Below are 18807 nucleotides of genomic sequence, written 5' to 3'. Positions count from 1 at the left end.
ACGGACAAAAACCGACACTAGGGCAGCTATTGGCTACTGGCTATCAACTTCCTTATTTTAGTCCGGTGTACGTCATCGCGTACGAATCCGTCGGACTTTGGTGTGATCGTGTGTAGGCAAGTCCGGTTGTTAGAAAGTCCGCCAAAAGTCTGTCGAAAGTCTGTCGGACTTTTGTAGCTGAAAAGTCCGACCGTGTGTACGCGGCGTTAGAGCTAGGTGGGTGCGAGATATGCCAGATCTAGATATGGAGGATTGGAGGGGTGTGTAGGATTTCCCTCTGCGATCCTTGATATCCTTAAGAGATCGTATGATTCGATATAAATTGGTACATAGGGCATATATTACGCCACATAGACTTAAAGGGATAAATCCTGTGTGTTCTTCGGAGTGTTGGTGATGTGGCGCGAATCAGGGGGATTTTACACATATTTTCTGGACTTGTCCATATATAGTTATCTTTTGGGTGGAAGTGGTGGATTTATTGAACTCTATCACTTCTGTTCCCTTACCAGTTTCAATGTCTGTCTGTCTACTTGGCCTGGTAGAGACTATTCTTCCCACAGTGTCTGAGTGAGTGTTCGCTAATATAACATTATTTTACGCAAGAAAAGCTATTGCGCTGCATTGGATGAAACCTACGCTCTCATATTGGAAACAATTGGTAATAATAATCTTCTATTTTATAGAGATACTTACATGAATAGGGGCTGTCCTAGTAAATATGATAAAGTGTGGGCAAAGTGTCTGGACAAACCGTAAACAGCATCGAGTGCCCATGGGGGCCATTGTTTATAGTAGGTATGCTCCTATATGAGAAATTTCGGGGGTCATTGGGGAAAGTAGGAACTAATGTTACTTTAAAAATTGTTTGCTCTTTTTTTTTTTTTTCCTTGGTGGATTAATAATTGATATACTGGATTTTGAAAATGTATTATTATACTTTTGGTTAAAGTGGTGTTCCGGCCGAAATTATACTTTGTAAATAAAAATACCCCTATAATACACAAGCTTAATGTATTCTAGTAAAGTTAGTCTGTAAACTAAGGTCTGTGAGTAGGGTCTGTTGTAGAAGCTGAACCCAGAACGGCAGCGCTGCAACACCAAGGTGCATTATCCACTGATGATCCCTGACCACGATTATATTAGCGGTCTGAGCCCATTGGCTGATAGAACACCCTGGATTGCTTTTATAGGGATGTCAGAATGATACATTGTATCACCCTGTTTAGGAGAGGTAAATCTAAGCTCCCACAGCTTGTAACTTTTATCCGTCAGTAAATCAAATTGAATGAAGACAGTGAACCCTCCATGATCCTACTGTTGACTAACACAGGAGGACCATAATCTTTCACTCTGATCAGTGTTGGATGATTCCATGTCATACTTCTGGACCAGAGAGCTGACACTCAGTCCATAGGCAGGTCAGTCTGGGGGGTGGTATATAGGGGGATGTGGAGTTCTGACATTCCTGAGACATCACACAGAGAATTAAGGGGAGTGAAGTAGCTGCATTCCTAGATAAGAGGAGGGGGGAGGTGAGGGACCAAAGGAGGAGAGGAAAGGGGTTCCATTTGGAAGGAAAGACTCATAGAGGAGACACAGAGGTCCATGCCCCGCTCTGAGGTCAGCCTGGCAGCCATGGGTGAAGATACGCCAACCCTGCCACCGCCTTACACTCCGGCGCCCCCCACCCCCAGGGAACCCTTGGATTGTTGGGCTTGTGCCGTCCTCATCACTGGCCACAACTTGCTAGTGGGTGCTGCCAACCTGGGCATTTTCATCGTGATGTGCGGAGGAGCCCTCCTACCATCTGCTGTCATGCTGCTCTATGGATTCCTGTGCCATCCAAAGGTCAGTGCCCTGTGCTGCTCCTGGGTCTATAGTCAGTGGAATTGATCGAATTGGTATGGGAGGTTCAGAAAATTAGTGCCAAGACTCCTTGACCAGCCAGTTGTTGGCATTGGTTAGTGCCATTCCCAGAATGAAATGGGGAGAGGGGGTTGAGAAAATTGGTGCCAAGACTTATTGACCGGCCAGGTGTTGCCATTGGTTGGTGCCAGTCCCATAGTCAGTGAAAAGGAAGGGAATGGGTGAGAAAATTGATGCCATTCCTTATTGAACAGCCAGGTGTTGGCATTAGTTGGTGCCAGTCCCATAGTCAGTGAAAAGGAAGGGGTGGGTGTGAGAAAATTGGTGCCAAGACTTATTGACCAGCTAGGTGTTGGTATTAGTCGATGCCAGTTCGATAGTCAGTAAAATTGGGGAGGGTGAAAAAAATTGGTACCCTGACTTGTTGACCAGCCATGTGTTATCATTGGTCAGTGCCAATCCCATAGTCAGTGGAATGAGAGGTGAGCAAACTACTGCATTCCAAGGTTTAGTGACCTGTCAGGGGTTGGTATTGGTTGGTGTCAGTCTCATAATCAGTGAAAAGGAAGGGGGTGAGAAAATTGGTGCCAAGACTTATTGACAAGTTCAGTCAGTGCCAGTCCCATAGTGAGTGAAATGGGGGGGGGGGGGGGGTGAGAAAATTGACCAGCCAGGTATTGCCATTCAAAGAATATATATATATATATATATATATATATATATATATATATATATATATGCAGGGGTGGGTGGCGCTGCCTATCACCTGGAGAATGACCTCCAGTGATGACTAACGACGTGAAAGTGCAAATACTGGTATATAAGTCCAATCTGTAATGCTGATTGTAAGTGAAGCAATCCAAAGTGACTTGTTTAGAAATCATTCTTAGGTCAAATCCTGTGCAAACAGCGTGAGGTGACCTTCATGCCCCCCTTCAGTTCCCCACTCACCAGATCCTCATACCCCTGCAGGGGTAGATCGCATAAAGTGGGGTTATATCTGGAACTGTTCTCCTCCTTGATGTATCAGACCCTGGGATGTCCAGACCTTATATTCCTGCTGGGGTAAGCATCGATGTGCGTGGCTGCCAGCTCCTGGATGGTTGCCTTCTCCATGGCACCTCAAGACTGTGGGGTATCCTCGTAGGTATTGCCATTGGTTGGTGCCAGTTCCAAAGTCAGTGAAAGGAAAGGGTGGAGGTGAGAAAATTGGTGGCAAGACTTATTGAACAGCCAGGTGTTGGTATCAGTTGGTGCCAGTCCCATAGTCAGTGAAATGGGGGGAGGGGGAGAAAATTGGTACCTAGACCTGTTGACCAGCAATTGTTGCCATTGGTTGGTGCCGATCCCATAGTCACTGGAATGGGGGATGAGCAAACCGTTGCATGACAAGGCTTTATTGACCTGCCAGGTGTTGGCATTGGTCGGTGCCAGTCCCCAAGGACCATCCCAAGTATTAAAGACCATTGGTCCTCTTTTGCAACAGCAAGACTACCAATAATATTTAATGGAATATTTAATATAAAAAAGGTTCCCAATCCAATCACAGCATGATGGACTAAATGTAAATGGTATACATACTTCTTACTTTTTAGAACCAGAGGAGCTTACACTCTAATGTTCCCACCACAGTATTGTACTTCTTACCTGAACCTAGCATCACAGTGGCTATACTGGTTATCACTCTTGCCTTGCAGCACCGGGTCCTGGATTCATTATCTCTAGGGACTATATATAATCCTAAGATTGTGTCTTTTCTCATATATACTGTAAGTGTGGTAGGGAAGCGTAAGCTCCTCCGGAGCACACAGACTGATGACAATAATAATAATGACACCAGTAATCTGTAATATGTGGAATACTGAGTGCTGGAAATAAATCATCTCTGTCATGAACTTCCTCACTGTCCCCATTTTAAAGTATTTTATTTGCACAATTGTAGATTTCTTACCCGCTGCATATCAGGGATCTCTGCTGAATAGCTTGTAAAGTAAAATCAATCAGCCACACGTTGCCTGATGCACCATGCTGAGCGATCGCATACAGCAGGGTTTTTCTACCTTTTTTCAGTGGTGGTTCCCTTTAAAAATAGGCAAAATGCTTACTCCCCTTAACTCAGAGGTCCCCCCTATCAAATCAGAGGTTCCCAATTACATCAGAGGTCCTCCCATCACATGAAAGATTTTCCCATTACATCAGAGATCCTCCCATCACATCAGAGACCTCCCAATCACATCAGAGGTCCCCCATCACATCAGAGACCTTCCATCACATCAGAGGCCTCCCATCCCATCAGAGGTCCTCCCATTGCATCAGAGGTCCCCCATCACATCAGAGTCCTCCCATCCCATCAGAGGTCCCCCATCACATCAGAGACCTCCCATCACATCAGAGGTCCTCCCATCACATCAGACACCTCCCATCACATCAGAGACCTCCCATCACATCAGAGACCTCCCATCACATCAGAGACCTCCCATGCCATCAGAGGTCATCCCATCACATCAGAGGTCCCCCATCACATCAGAGGCCTCCCATCACATCAGAGGTCCCCTTTCACATCAGAGATCCTCCCATCACATCAAAGACCTCCCATACCATCAGAGGTCCTCCCATCATATCAGAGACCTCCCATCACATTAGAGGTCCTCCCATCACATCGGAGATCCCCCCATCACATCAGAGATCCTCCCATCACATCAGAGATCCTCCCATCACATCAGAGACCTCCCATCACTTCAGAGACCTCCCATCACATCAGAGGTCCCCCAATCACATCAGAGGTCCCCCATCACATCAGAGGTCCTCCCATCACATCAGAGATCCCCCTATTACATCAGAGGTCCCCAATCACATCAGAGGTCCCCCAATCACATCAAAGGTCCTCCTATCACATCAGAGGTCCCCCATCACATCAGAGACCTCCCATCACATCAGAGGTCCTCCCATCACAACAGAGATCCCCCCATTACATCAGAGGTCCCCAATCACATCAGAGGTCCCCCAATCACATCAGAGGTCCCCCAATCACATCAGAGGTCCTCCTATCACATCAGAGATCCTCCCATCACATCAGAGACCTCCCATCACTTCAGAGACCTCCCATCACATCAGAGGTCCCCCAATCACATCAGAGGTCCCCCATCACATCAGAGGTCCTCCCATCACATCAGAGATCCCCCTATTACATCAGAGGTCCCCAATCACATCAGAGGTCCCCCAATCACATCAAAGGTCCTCCTATCACATCAGAGGTCCCCCATCACATCAGAGACCTCCCATCACATCAGAGGTCCTCCCATCACAACAGAGATCCCCCCATTACATCAGAGGTCCCCAATCACATCAGAGGTCCCCCAATCACATCAGAGGTCCTCCTATCACATCAGAGGTCCTCCCATCACATCAGAGGTCCTCCATCACATCAGATACCTCCCATCACATCAGAGGCCCCCCATCACATCAGAGACCTCCCATCACATCAGAGGTCCCCCATCAAATCAGAGGTCCTCCCATCACATCAGAGATCCCCCCATCACATCAGAGACCTCCCATCACATCAGAGATCCCCCCATCGCATCAGAGGTCCCCAATCACATCAGAGGTCCCCCAATCACATCAGAGGTCCCCCATCACATCAGAGACCTCCCATCACATCAGAGACCTCCCATCACATCAGAGGTCCTCCCATCACATCAGAGATCCCCCCCATTACATCAGAGGTCCCCAATCACATCAGAGGTCCCCCAATCACATCAGAGGTCCCCCATCATGTCAGAGGTCCCCCATCACATGAGTCCTCCCATCACATCAGAGGTCCCCATCACTTCAGAGTCCTCTCATGTCAGAGGTCCCCCATCACATCAGAGACCTCCCATCACATCAGAGGTCCCCCATCACATCAGAGGTCCTCCATCACATCAGAGACCTCTCATCACATCAGAGGTCCCCCATCACATCAGAGACCTCTCATCACATCAGAGGTCCCCCATCACACCAGAGGTCCTCCATCACATCAGAGGTCCCCCATCACATCAGAGATCCTCCTATCACATCAGAGTTCCCCCATCACATCAAAGGTCCCCCATCACATCAGAGTCCTCCCATCACGTCAGAGGTCTCCCATCACATCAGGAGGTCCCCATCACATCAGAGGTCCCCATCACATCAGAGGTCCCCCATCCCATCAGAGGTCCTCCCATTGCATCAGAGGTCCCCCATCACATCAGAGTCCTCCCATCCCATCAGAGGTCCCCCATCACATCAGAGACCTTCCATCACATCAGAGGTCCTCCCATCACATCAGAGGTCCCCCTTCACATCAGAGATCCTCCCATCACATCAGAGACCTCCCATACCATCAGAGGTCCCCCATCACATCAGAGGTCCTCCCATCACATCAGAGGTCCCCCATCACATCAGAGTCCTCCCACCATGTCAGAGTCCTCCCATCACATCAGAGACCTCCCAACACATCAAAGGTCCCCCATCACATCAGAGGTCCTCCCATCACATCAGACACCTCCCATCACATCAGAGGTCCCCCCTTCACATCAGAGATCCTCCCATCACATCAGAGACCTCCCATACCATTAGAGGTCCTCCCATCACATCAGAGGTCCCCCATCACATCAGAGTCCTCCCATCATGTCAGAGTCCTCCCATCACATCAGAGTCCTCCCATCATGTCAGAGTCCTCCCATCATGTCAGAGGTCCTCCATCTCATCAGAGTTCTCCCATCATGTCTGAGGTCCCCCCATCACATCAGAGACCCCCTTGACATCAGAGATCACTCATCACATCATAGGTCCCCTTCACATAAGAGTTCTCCTATTTATATCAGAGTTCCCCCTTCACATCACATTCCTCCATCACATCAGAGCGCCCCTCACTCACAGTCTTCTTGTTAGTCTCTCATGCTCATGACAACCCAGGGGAACCCAAACTGCATCATGGCTGAAAAACACTGACATACAGTCTGCTAAAAGTGACATTAGTGTTGATAGGGGAATCCCGTCTGTTGCGCTATTTTATTGTGACAGCAGGAGCCCTCAGTACACAATGATCAGCGCTTGCAGCTATAACTGCCGGCAGTGATCGCATGAAAAAAATCCAACAGGCTGGTTGTGCTGAAGTAGATCCATCGATTGACATCCCTGCCCATACATGGATTGAAATTCAGTTGGTTCCTGTTGAACCAGCTGAATTTTGTTCTGCCTATGGCCAGACACTAACCTAGATCAAGCCCTTATTGATTTTTTCTTTTTTTTGTTTTACTTTTACTTACCTTTTTTTGTTTTTTCTCTTGCTTACTTATACTTTTTCCACCGAGCCATAATAGTTACAAACATATGTCTGGTGCATATAGACTATATTACCAAAAGTATTAGGACACCTGCCTTTACACACACATGAACTTTAATGGCCTCCCAGTCTTAGTCAGTAGGGTTCAATATTGAGTTGGCCCAACCTTTGCAGCTATAACAGCTTCAACTCTTCTGGGAAGGCTGTCCACAAGGTTTAGGAGTGTGTCTATGGGAATGTTTGACCATTCTTCCAGAAGAGCATTTGTGAGGTCAGGCACTGATGTTGGACGAGAAGGCCTTGCTTGCAGTCTCCGCTCTAATTCATCCCAAAGGTGTTCTATCAGGTTGAAGTCAGGACTCTGTGCAGGCCAGTCAAGTTCCTCCTCCCCAAACTCACTCATCCATGTCTTTATGGACCTTGCTTTGTGCACTGGTCCAAATCATTTGGTGGAGTGGAGATTATGATGTGGGGGTTGTTTTTCAGGGGTTGGGCTTGGCCCCTTAGTTCCAGTGAAGGGAACTCTGTGACTTGCTGGAGTCGCGTGATGTCATGGAGTCGCAGGAGCCGCCAGTCACGGCACGGTCCCCTTAGAAACAGCACGATCGTGCCCTTTCTTCAGGGCGCATGTGCCAATGACGTCGGCGCAAGTGTATATGGTAAATATCTCCTAAACTGTGCAGGTTTAGAAGATATTTCCAGTACCCACAGGTAAGCCTTATTATAGGCTCACCTGTAGGTACAAGTGGTGCAACAGGGTTTACAACCACTTTAAGTCGTCAGCATACCAAGACATTTTGGACAATTTCATGCTCCCAACTTTGTGGGAACAGTTTGGGGACTTACCCTTCCTGCTCCAACATGACTGCACACCAGTGCACAAAGCAAGGTCCATAAAGACATGGATGAGCGAGTTTGGGGTGGAGGAACTTGACTGGCCTGCACAGAGTCCTGACCTCAACCTGATGGAATACCTTTGGGATGAATCGGAGCGGAGACTGTGAGCCAGGCCTTCTCGTCCAACATCAGTGCCTGACCTCACAAATGCTCTTCTGGAAGAATGGTCAAACTTTCCCATAGACACACTCCTAAACCTTGTGGACAGTCTTCCCAGAAGAGTTGAAGCTGTTATAGCTGCAAAGGGTGGGCCAACTCAATATTGAACCCTATGGACTAAGACTGGGAGGCCATTAAAGTTCATGTGTGTGTAAAGGCAGGTGTCCTAATACTTTTGGTAATATAGTCTATATGCCAACTCAATACTGAACCCTACGGACTAAGACTGGGATGCCATTAACCACTTGTTGACTGCTGCACGCCGATATACATCGGCACAATGGCAGCGGTGGGCAAATGGGCGTACCTGTACGTCCCCTTTAATTGGCGGGGCTAGCGGGCGCGCGCCTGCTGCATACAGCTTAACCGTGCCCGCGGGACCCGCGGACTCTATGTCCGCTGGTCTCCTGGCAATCATGTCACGGAGAGGTAGAACGGGGAGATGACTATGTAAACAAGGCATTTCCCCATTCTGCCTAGTGACATGACAGAGATCACTGCTCCCTGTCATTGGGAGCAGTGATCGCTGTCATGTGAGTGGTAGCCCATCCCCCCACAGTTAGAATCACTCCCTAGGACACACTTAACCCCTTGATCGCCCCCTAGTCTTTAACCCCTTCCCTGCCAGTGTCATTTCCACAGTAATCAGTGCATTTTTATAGCACTGATCGCTGTATAAATGACAATGGTCCCAAAATAGTGTCAAAAGTGTCCAATGTGTCCGCCAAAATGTCGCAGTCATGATAAAAAATCTCAGCTCGCCGCCATTACTAATAAAAAAAAATTATTAATAAAAATGCTATATTAAATGCTATAAACTATCCCCTATTTTGCAGACGCTATAACTTTTGCGCAAACCAATCAATATACGCTTATTGCGATTTTATTTTATCAAAAATATGTAGAAGAATACATATCGGCCTAAACTGAGGAAAAAAAAATATATATATATTTTTGGGGGATATTTATTATAGCAAAAAGTAAAATAAATTGGGTTTTTTTTCAAAATTGTCACTGATTTTTTGTTTATAGCACAAAAAATAAAAAACGCAGAGGTGATCAAACACCACCAAAAGAAAGCTCTATTTGTGTGGAAAAAAAGGACGTCATTGTTTGGGTGCAACGTCGCACGACCGCGCAATTGTCAGTTAAAGCGGTGCAGTTCCGAATCGCAAAAAGTGCTCTGGTCAGGAAGGGGGTAAAATCTTTCCGGGGGATGAAGCGGTTAAAGTTCATGCGCGTGTAAAGGCAGGCGTCCCAATACGTTTGACAATATAGTGTATGTGTGGCTGCAGATATGCGTTCCGCCATTGTCGGGGTACCCCTGTTTGATGTCACCCCTGACTAACCCAGACAGCATCCCGGCGGAGAAAGGCTGCTCTATAGCAGGTGTATTATTTACAAATAAATCAAGCAAGTTTACGAACATGATCACATTTTTCCCTTCCTCCTGCTGTCCCCCCGAGATTAATAAAGGGATCTGCATTCTCCAACATTTGCATTGCCTGGAGATAACAAGCAGCGGGTTGGGGTTCCTCTTTAAGTATTGTAGCGTGCTTTAGGAGTTTGTATATAGATATCAGCCTCTCCGATCCAATGTATGTAGACGGGTGTGCCTCCCTCGCACATTCCAACGTCTGGTACCACATGGAGCCCTCGCTCCCTCCCCCAATCTTCATGTTATGTTCCCCTATAAACTGCAAAATCAGATCTGTGCAACAAATAGCTGCTTTCTGCTTTGCATAGAAAGTCCTCAGATTTGGTCTCTAAAACTGCAATGAGTGTTTTTTGGGGGGGGGATATGGACCATGGACAGCTAACTAACCATTACTAACTGCTTGCCAGATAAAGGCAAGCAGGGGCTGCAGTTTAGAGATCACTGCTCAAGCGAAAACTTTTTTTTATTTTGGATGAATAGGGGGAAAGATCAGAACCCCTGTGGTGGGTGGTGGGTGGTGGGGGGGAGTATTGCTGTTTGAATCCTGTGTTTGTGTCCTCGCTGGGAAGGGGGGACTTAATGCCCGATTATTGTTCAATGGGGCATCGAGATTCCAATAAGCCCCATGCCTGCAGACCCCCACAGCTACCGGGCCAGGGTTGTAGGGAAGAGGCCCTTGTCCTCATCAACATGGAGACACAATGCTTTGCAAAGCCCCCCCATGTTGAGGGCATGTAGGCTAGTATGGTACAGGTAAGGTGGGGGATATGGGCACATGCATGCCCCCACCCCCTTTCCTTTCCTGCTAGGATGCATGCTTAGATAAGGGTCTGGTATGGAAGTTGGGGGGGGACCTCATGCCATTTTTTGACCCGAAGCAATAAAATCCTGGCAGGGGTTAACCCTTCACCGCTCCATTCATAACTAGAAAAGTAACATTTGGTTTTAGATAGACTTTCCCTTTGCAGAATAAATTGACCTCACATGATGGGACTATCAGCCAGGATATTCCAAAACTGACAAACGACCAATGGGATCCTTCGCCTGAACACTTTGCTTATCCTATTCTGCCATGTTCCTCCTAAATCTGACCTCCGGCCTTTCCTTCAGTCTTGTACGGTTGTGCCAGTGTCTTGCCGAGAAAGTTCCCCCGGCGGATAAGGACCCCCCTGTACTGCGCATGAGCAGTACGAAGGCCTAGCAGCCGCCGAAAATAGCCGAAGCGGAAAAGCTTCAATCAGCTGTACACGGCGCCTGCGCCCTGGGTCCAGGTTGAAGCCCCACCATCCAAGTGGACCTAGAGGGAGAATAAAAAAGTGCCGAGCGAAGCGAGGCCGTGCCCGAAGCATGAGTGAGCGAAGCGAGCCCGCGAGGGGCCCTCTTACAGGCGCCATGTACAGCTGATTTCTATTCTATTCGGCTATTTCCGGCGGCTCCTACTGCACAAGCGCTGCGCCTGCGCAGTAGAGGGGGGTCCTTATCCGCCGAGAGGAACTTTCCCGGCAGAACACCGGCTCCTCACCTGTACTAAAATGACTCACTCTGATTTCGCTGCATACTGTGAGCTTCTAACAATGTGCATTAGAAGCTGCAGAAAGTCAGATGAAGCTCACCTTATTTCCTGGGTGGAGGTCACTCAGCATCATCTAGCTCTTTCCACCCCAGCCTGACTGCCTGAGAGCTCTTGGCAGGAGTACTGAGGCAGCTCTGGTGTTTTCAGCAAGCTATGTTCAGTATCCTGCCACCTGCTGGAAGGGAGATCTCTCTTTTGGAGTTTTAGGCTCCACTTATAAGTCAAATATCACTTTTGGGTGGACTCACCATTTAATTATTTTTTATCTAGTTCAATAGCTATCATTCAAAAAAGTATAACTATGCATTTATATCCACTGCTCCTGGCATGTTTTGGTCTAACCCTTTCCATTTATCTCTCCTCCCCAGTTCCGCCAAGCGAAGGAGACCCTCTGCCCCGCCATCTTGACCCCGGCAGCCTGTGTGACACTGCTGGTCTTTGGACTGGCTTTGCTCCTGCCCTTCTTGATCCTCGGCCTGGCTGGCTACGCTCGTATCGTCCGCAGCTTCCACCTTGGCTCCTGCTTCCTGCCCTATAGCCGGGCCATGTACGAAGGAGGCAGGGTCCAGAGAACCCCAGCCAAGGAGAGCCCCAAACAGAGCAAGGCCTGGGTGTGAAAAGGGGACATCTGGTCACCCTACTGACTGTGTGATGCCACAATGACCACGTTGCTTTCCAAAACTATGCCTATCTTGGACCTGCTGATTTCATTATGATGTCACTACTGCAAGCGCTACGCTGCATCATCCCTGAAGAACTATCCAAAACGTACAAAGGACTGAGACCTTACAATGTACCATACTATTAGCAAAGAACACAATGGCCTTGTGTTAATTCTCAGCTGCTTTGGAAGTACAATACCCACATTTCCATCACTCAAAACATGCTACTGCCTATATAACCAGATCTTCCCATAATCCATAGTATGTAACTGTTCATATAATCAGATCTTCCCATGATCCATAGCACGGAACTGTTCATATAACCAGATCTTCCTATAGCCCATAGCACAGAGCTGTCCATATAACCAGATCTTCCCATGACCCATAAAACGGAACTGTCCATATAACCAGATCTTTCCATGGCCCATATCACTAAACTGTCCATATAACCAGATCTTCTCATGGCCCATAGCACGGAACTGTCCATAAACACAAGATCTTCCCATGACCCATAGCATGGAACGTCCATATAACCAGATCTTCCCATGACCCATAACACAGAACTGCCTATATAACCAGATCTTCCCATGACCCATATCACTGAACTGTCCATATAACCAGTTCTTCTCATGGCCCATACCACGGAACTGTCCATAAACACAAGATTTTCCTATGACCCATAGCATGGAACGTCCATATAACCAGATCTTCCCATGACCCATAACACAGAACTGCCTATATAACCAGATCTTCCCATGACCCATATCACTGAACTGTCCATATAACCAGATCTTCTCATGGCCCATAGCACGGAACTGTCCATAAACACAAGATCTTCCCATGACCCATAGCATGGAACGTCCATATAACCAGATCTTCCCATGACCCATAACACAGAACTGCCTATATAACCAGATCTCCCCATGACCCATATCACTGAACTGTCCATATAACCAGTTCTTCTCATGACCCATACCACGGAACTGTCCATAAACACAAGATTTTCCCATGACCCATAGCATGGAACAGTCCATATAACCAGATCTTCTCATGACCGATGCACAGAACTATCAATATAAGATCTTCCATAGCCCATAGCATGGAACTGTCCATGTAATCAGATCTTCCCATGACAAATAACATGGAACTGTCCACGTGACAAAATCTTTCTGCAACCCATAGCATGGAACTGTCCAAATAACCAGAACTTCCAGTGACCCAAAGCACAGAATTGTCCATATACTGTAACCAGATCTTCTCATGACCCATAGAACAGAACTGTGTATATACCCAGATCTTCCCATGACCCATAACACGGAACTGTCCATATATTGAGATCTTCACATGACCCATAGCACAAAACTGTCCATATAACCGGATCTTCCCATGACCCATAGCATGGAGCTCTCCTTACAAGCAGATTTTCCCATGATTCATAGCGGGGAACTGTGTATATAACCAGATCTTCCCATGATCCATAACATGGAACTGTGTATATAACTAGATCTTGCCATGACCCATAGAATGAAACTCTCCATACAAGCAGATTTTCCCATGATTCATAGCATGGAACGGTGTATATAACCAGATCTTCCTAATGATCCATAACATGGAATTGTGTATGTACCCAGATCTTCCCATAACACGGAACTGTCCATATATCGAGATCTTCCCATGACCCATAGCACAGAACTGTACATATAACTAGAACTTCCCATGATCCATAGTACGGAACTCTCCACACAAGCAGATTTTCCCATGACTCATAACATTGTACTGTCCATATAACCAGAACTTTCACATGACCCATAGCACAGAACTGTCCACATAACCAGATCTTCCCATGACTCCTAGCATGGAACTGTCCATATAACCAGATCTACTCGTATCCCATAGCTCAGAACTGTTCATATCATCAGATCTTCCCATGACTAAATTACATGCAATTATCCATATAACCAGATTTTCCAGCAACCTGGAACTGTCTATATAATCAGATCTCATGATCCTTAGCATGGAACTGTCCATACCACCAAATCTTCCCATAGCCCATATCACAGAACTGTTTATATAACCAGATCTTCTCATGACCCATAGCATGGCCCTGACCATGTTACCAAATCTTCCCATGACCCATAGCATGGACCTGATCATGTTACCAAATCTTCCCATGACCCATAGAATGGACATGACCATGTTACCAAATCTTCCCATGACCCATAGCATGGACCTGACCATGTTATCAAATCTTCCCATGACCCATAGCATGGACCTGACCATGTTACCAAATCTTCCCATGACCCGTAGCATGGACCTGACCATGTTACCAAATCTTCCCATGACCCATAGCATGGAACTGTCTATATATTCAGATCCAGAAGACCTTGCAGGCTTTTCCTTCCATTGCTATAGATCATCCATCAATAAGAAGCAAAAAAATTGATCGGGACACTAGATTTTTTTGGGGGGTAGCGGCTGGCTACCTACAGTGTGTTCTCTGGTTTTCAGCACAGACTGTTAGGGAAAAATGGAAGCAATCTCAGTGGAAAAGGACCAATTTACTCATTGACTGAACGTTGCATTTGTATGCAGTTTGATTTGTTTGGTTGCAACCAGTTGAACAAATGATCATACTGTATCAAAACGCGTTACCACCAGTATGTGTATTAACTTTACCTATGTGCTCTTCTGTTTCTTTTTTTGCTTAGTTTCATTTCGATTCGGTATTTACATAAATTTGTTTAGTTAAATTTGTTTAATTCGTTTTTGGAATTCGTTTCATTTATTCTAATTCGAATCAGGTCAAATTTGGAAAATTCAAGTCAATTCAAATTTGATTTCCATTCAAATCGAATTCCATTCATAATCAAATTCATTCTATTCGAAATTCGAATTTTGGAAAATGGATATATTTTTTCTATTCCATTCTATTCTCTTCTTTTATTTTCTGTTCTATTCTTTTCTATGATATTATATTCTTTTCTATTTGAATTCTAATTTATTCTATTCAAAATTTTTATTTTGGAAAACAGTTATATTGTTATATTCTTTCTATTCTATTCTTTTCTATTGTTTATTCTATTCTATACTATTCTAGTCTTTTCTAATTTAGTATTTTATTTTCTATTCTAATATTTTCTATTCTATTCTATTCTATTCTTTTCTATTCTATTCTAAATCAAATTTATTCTATTTAAAATTCGAATTTTAGAAGATGGTTATATTCTGTTTTATTCGATTTTATTCTAGTCTATTCTATTCTATGTCTTTATTTTCTATTCTATTTTATTCAGTTTTTTTATGTTCTATTCTATTCTGTTCTGTTTTAGTCTGTTCTTTTCTATTCTATTCTTTTATTTACTATTTTATCCCTTTATTTACTATTTATTATTTGCTCTATCCTTTTATTTTGTATGCTGTTCTGTTTTACTCTATTATATTTTATTAGTTTATCTTCTATTCTATTCTTTTCTATTCTATCCCTTTATTTTTATATTCTATTTTATTCTCTTTGGAAATTCGAAAACTGTTTGATTCGAAAACTTTTCGAATTAAATTCAAAAACTATTTGAAATTCGGCTGAAATTTTGTTTTGTTATTTCTGATCCTTTTAAATTCGTAAAATCATTACTATTGTAAATCGGAAATTGGGATACATCCGAATTTCTGAATAACAAAAACTGTGTCCGAATTTCAATCGAAACGAACTGCGCATGTCTACCAGACATCTATCATCCTCAGAAAGGGGCTGGTAATGGAGGATCCTGTGTATCTTTCTATACAGGTTGTCTTTAAAGTGGAACTACGGGCAAAATTAAAAAAAATGTCAGTAGCATTAACAGAGCAGTTTATGAGTCCACCCTGTAACAAAGTTTTATTACCTAACGATCCTGCCAGTAGGTCTGTTACACTTCACTTCCTGTAAAGGAGTGACAACACTTCGTTCTGCAGTCAGATCACACAGCAGCGTTGTCACCCTACGTAGCTGGATTTGAAAAAAAAAAAAGGAACAAATGTATTAAAGCCCAACTCCGGCTAATGCTTTTAAGCCTTTACAGCAACATATTCTTTTGAGGGAATGGATTAAAGCATAAGAATAAAAGATGAAAGCATATGGGTTATCTCAACTGTAAGTTCCACTTTTGCTTGGCCTGTTAAGGGAAGTGACAAATGGATCTGGTGGCAGGATCAACAGTTAATAAACTAAGCTACAGGAGGCTTCAGAAGAACAAAACCTGTATGGTAATTCTAGTGAAGGTCATTTTTTACTTTAGCCATAGTTCATCTTTATAGAAGAATTCCAGGTATGGATATTTTTACATTCTTATATTCAGGGCTTTATTTCAGCGGGAACGCGGGGAGAACGCAGCTCCGGCACCTCCAGCACCCAATGTATGCAATGACAAGGGGTGCTGGGGTGTGCTGTAGGGTCCATTCCATCATACACAGCTCTCTCTCTCCTCTCTTATCTCGACTCTCTTCTCTCCCCTCACCCCTCTCTCTCCTCTCTCTCTCCTCTTTACCCTCTCTCGCCCCTCTCTCTCTTCTCTTTACCCTCTCTCGCCCCTCTCTCTCTTCTCTCTCCTCTTCTCTCTCCCCTCTCTCTTCTCTCTCCTCTTCTCTCTCTCCCCTCTTCTCTCTCCCCCCTTTCTTCTCTCCTCTCCTTTCTCTCTCCTCTTCTCTCCTCTCTTCTTCTCTCTTCTCCTCTGTCCGCTGTCCCCTCTCTCTTCTACTCTGTCCCCCTCTCTTCTACTCTGTCCCCCTCTCTTCTACTCTATCTCCTCTCTCTCCTCCTCTCTCCACTCTCTCTTCTACTCTCTCCCCTCTCTCTCCTCCTCTCTCCACTCTCTCTCCTCCTCTCTCCCCTCTCTCTCCTCCTCTCTCCCCTCTCTCTTCTACTCTCTCCCCTCTCTCTCCTCTTCTCTCTCCCCTCTCTCTTCTACTCTTTCCCCTCTCTCTCCTCTTCTCTCTTCTACTCTCTCCCCTCTCTCTCCTCTTCTCTCTTCTACTCTCTCCCCTCTCTCTTCTCTTCCCTCTCCCCTCTCATCTCCCCTCTCTCTCCTCTCCCCTCCCCTCTCTCTTCTCTTCCCTCTCCCCTCTCATCTCCCCTCTCTCTCCTCTCCCCTCCCCTCTCTCTCCCCTCTCTTCTTCTCTCTCCCCCTCTCTCTCTTTGGAAGGACGGGGGGATGAGTCATAAGAGGACCAATGAGAGCTGCAGAGCTGGAGGTGTGCCTCTGTGTAAATCCAGGAAGTAAACAGGCAGCAGCTTCAGCTGCCCACAGTTAAAATGGCTGCAGTCAGACTCAATGGAGGGAGATTTCTGCAGCATATTTGGCAAGTACAGAATCACAATATATATAGAATAATATGCAAAGTGGTTGTTTTATTACAAATTATGTGAGCAGAGTGCAGTTCCTCTTTAACAAAATCCATACAAATGACTTAGAACCACACAATGATACTTGGTTGTGTTTAGGGTAGGGGGTGGAACCAAGAGGTGGAGCTCGGAGGTGGATAAGGGGCGGAGACAAGGGGTGACTTGGAAGAGGGAAGTACTTGCACCTATTTTTGAGAAAAAAAAAGCCCTGGTTACATTAAGCTTGGACCAAATATAACTATATGTATAACATACAAGAGAATGCTTTGCATTTCAGGCTTTGAATGGTGCTTGTGCCGAGCAGTCAACCTCCCGTGTTCACAAAGCAGCAGAGCAGCTACTTGCACAGGACCCAGAGGGTAGTGGAGATCACTGGAGTAGTGGTGTCTACTACACCGATTTCCAGCTTCCACGGGGCATCTCACGTTTATGGTATATGTTACATTAAACAGTTACATTTGGCCCTATGACCCATGAAATATGAACAAAGCATATCCCTCTGTTGTGTGTAATTGTCTCAATACAGAGCACTAAATATAATTTCTGTCTGCTGCCTCCTTCCTCTGCTATCAACATGAATCACTTCTGACAAGTTTTCCTGACACCAAGAGAAAAAAGGTGACGGGGAGGGAGCTCCAGCACACACTCTGCTTGACAGCCTCAGCTCTGTTCCCCTGTGAGGGGGAGAAGGGGGGTGGGGGAGTGACGTCCCTTCCCTCCAATCAGCTCTCACAGCTTTCCTCACTGAGCTCTGCAGAGTGTAACTTCAGCTCTCTGCCCCCTTTTTTTCTGAAAGCCCAGACAAGCTTTATAAATTCTGGACTTTGAATGGCTGTGGAGAACAGAAGGCTGCAGATAAACAGGTAGAACTTATGTAGGAGGATTTGTTTCATCTCTGTGTATCACCTGAGGCCAGTCATTTCACTGGGTATATGGAAGGGTGTACAACCACTTTAAAGTGTTTTAAGGAAAGCTGAAAGCGCTCTCTTCTGGCGGGGCTGCACTCGCACTGCAAGGGTTAACTGCTTGTTTAGATCTAGGGGGGGCATAGAAAACAAGATATAAGCCGGCCATAGACAGTTTGAATCTCAGCCGGTTCAGCAGGAACAGTCCGAGATTCAAACCACATATGGGCAGGCTGAATGGACCCAAGTTGAGCAGTAAAGCACAGCCACTGTGTACAACTACTAAACAGGAAGCAGAGGATGTACAGTATATGTAATGATCAATTACGGATTCCCATATAAAGTTAACAAATGATATGTTGATAGAATGTCCACTCTCCTATTTTTAAATTCCATTGCATTTAAATATACATGTAAAACACTGTAGGGCTCATTCACAGGAGGAGCGCCAAGCTGCGTTGATGAACTCATCCAAGGACACTGAGAAAACAATTCTTCTCTATGTGCCGTGTGCACACCATATATGTGCTGCATAAAAATGTAGCATGCATCCAGAGTCGTACACCCGTACCATAGTTGCCAACAGTCCCGATTTTGTCCAGGACATTCACGGAATTCAGAG

At 45.5% G+C, this 18807-nt stretch overlaps 2 protein-coding genes across 2 annotated transcripts in view; one reads left to right on the top strand and one right to left on the bottom strand.

The window, feature by feature from the left end:
- The window catches only part of NAA38 (N-alpha-acetyltransferase 38, NatC auxiliary subunit), a 47251-nt gene that overhangs the window by 10172 nt on the left and 18272 nt on the right, over positions 1–18807 (bottom strand). The window lies entirely within an intron of this gene.
- Positions 1609–14624, top strand: TMEM88 (transmembrane protein 88). The gene is made up of 2 exons (XM_073622966.1): positions 1609–1851; positions 11610–14624. The coding sequence occupies exons 1-2, from the start codon at positions 1609–1611 to the stop codon at positions 11856–11858; spliced, it is 492 nt and encodes a 163-aa protein (XP_073479067.1). The 3' UTR covers positions 11859–14624.

Source organism: Aquarana catesbeiana, linkage group LG03 (genome assembly GCF_042186555.1).
Source record: "Aquarana catesbeiana isolate 2022-GZ linkage group LG03, ASM4218655v1, whole genome shotgun sequence".
Taxonomy (NCBI): Eukaryota; Metazoa; Chordata; class Amphibia; order Anura; family Ranidae; genus Aquarana; species Aquarana catesbeiana.
This window is presented reverse-complemented; position numbering and strand designations above follow the sequence as displayed.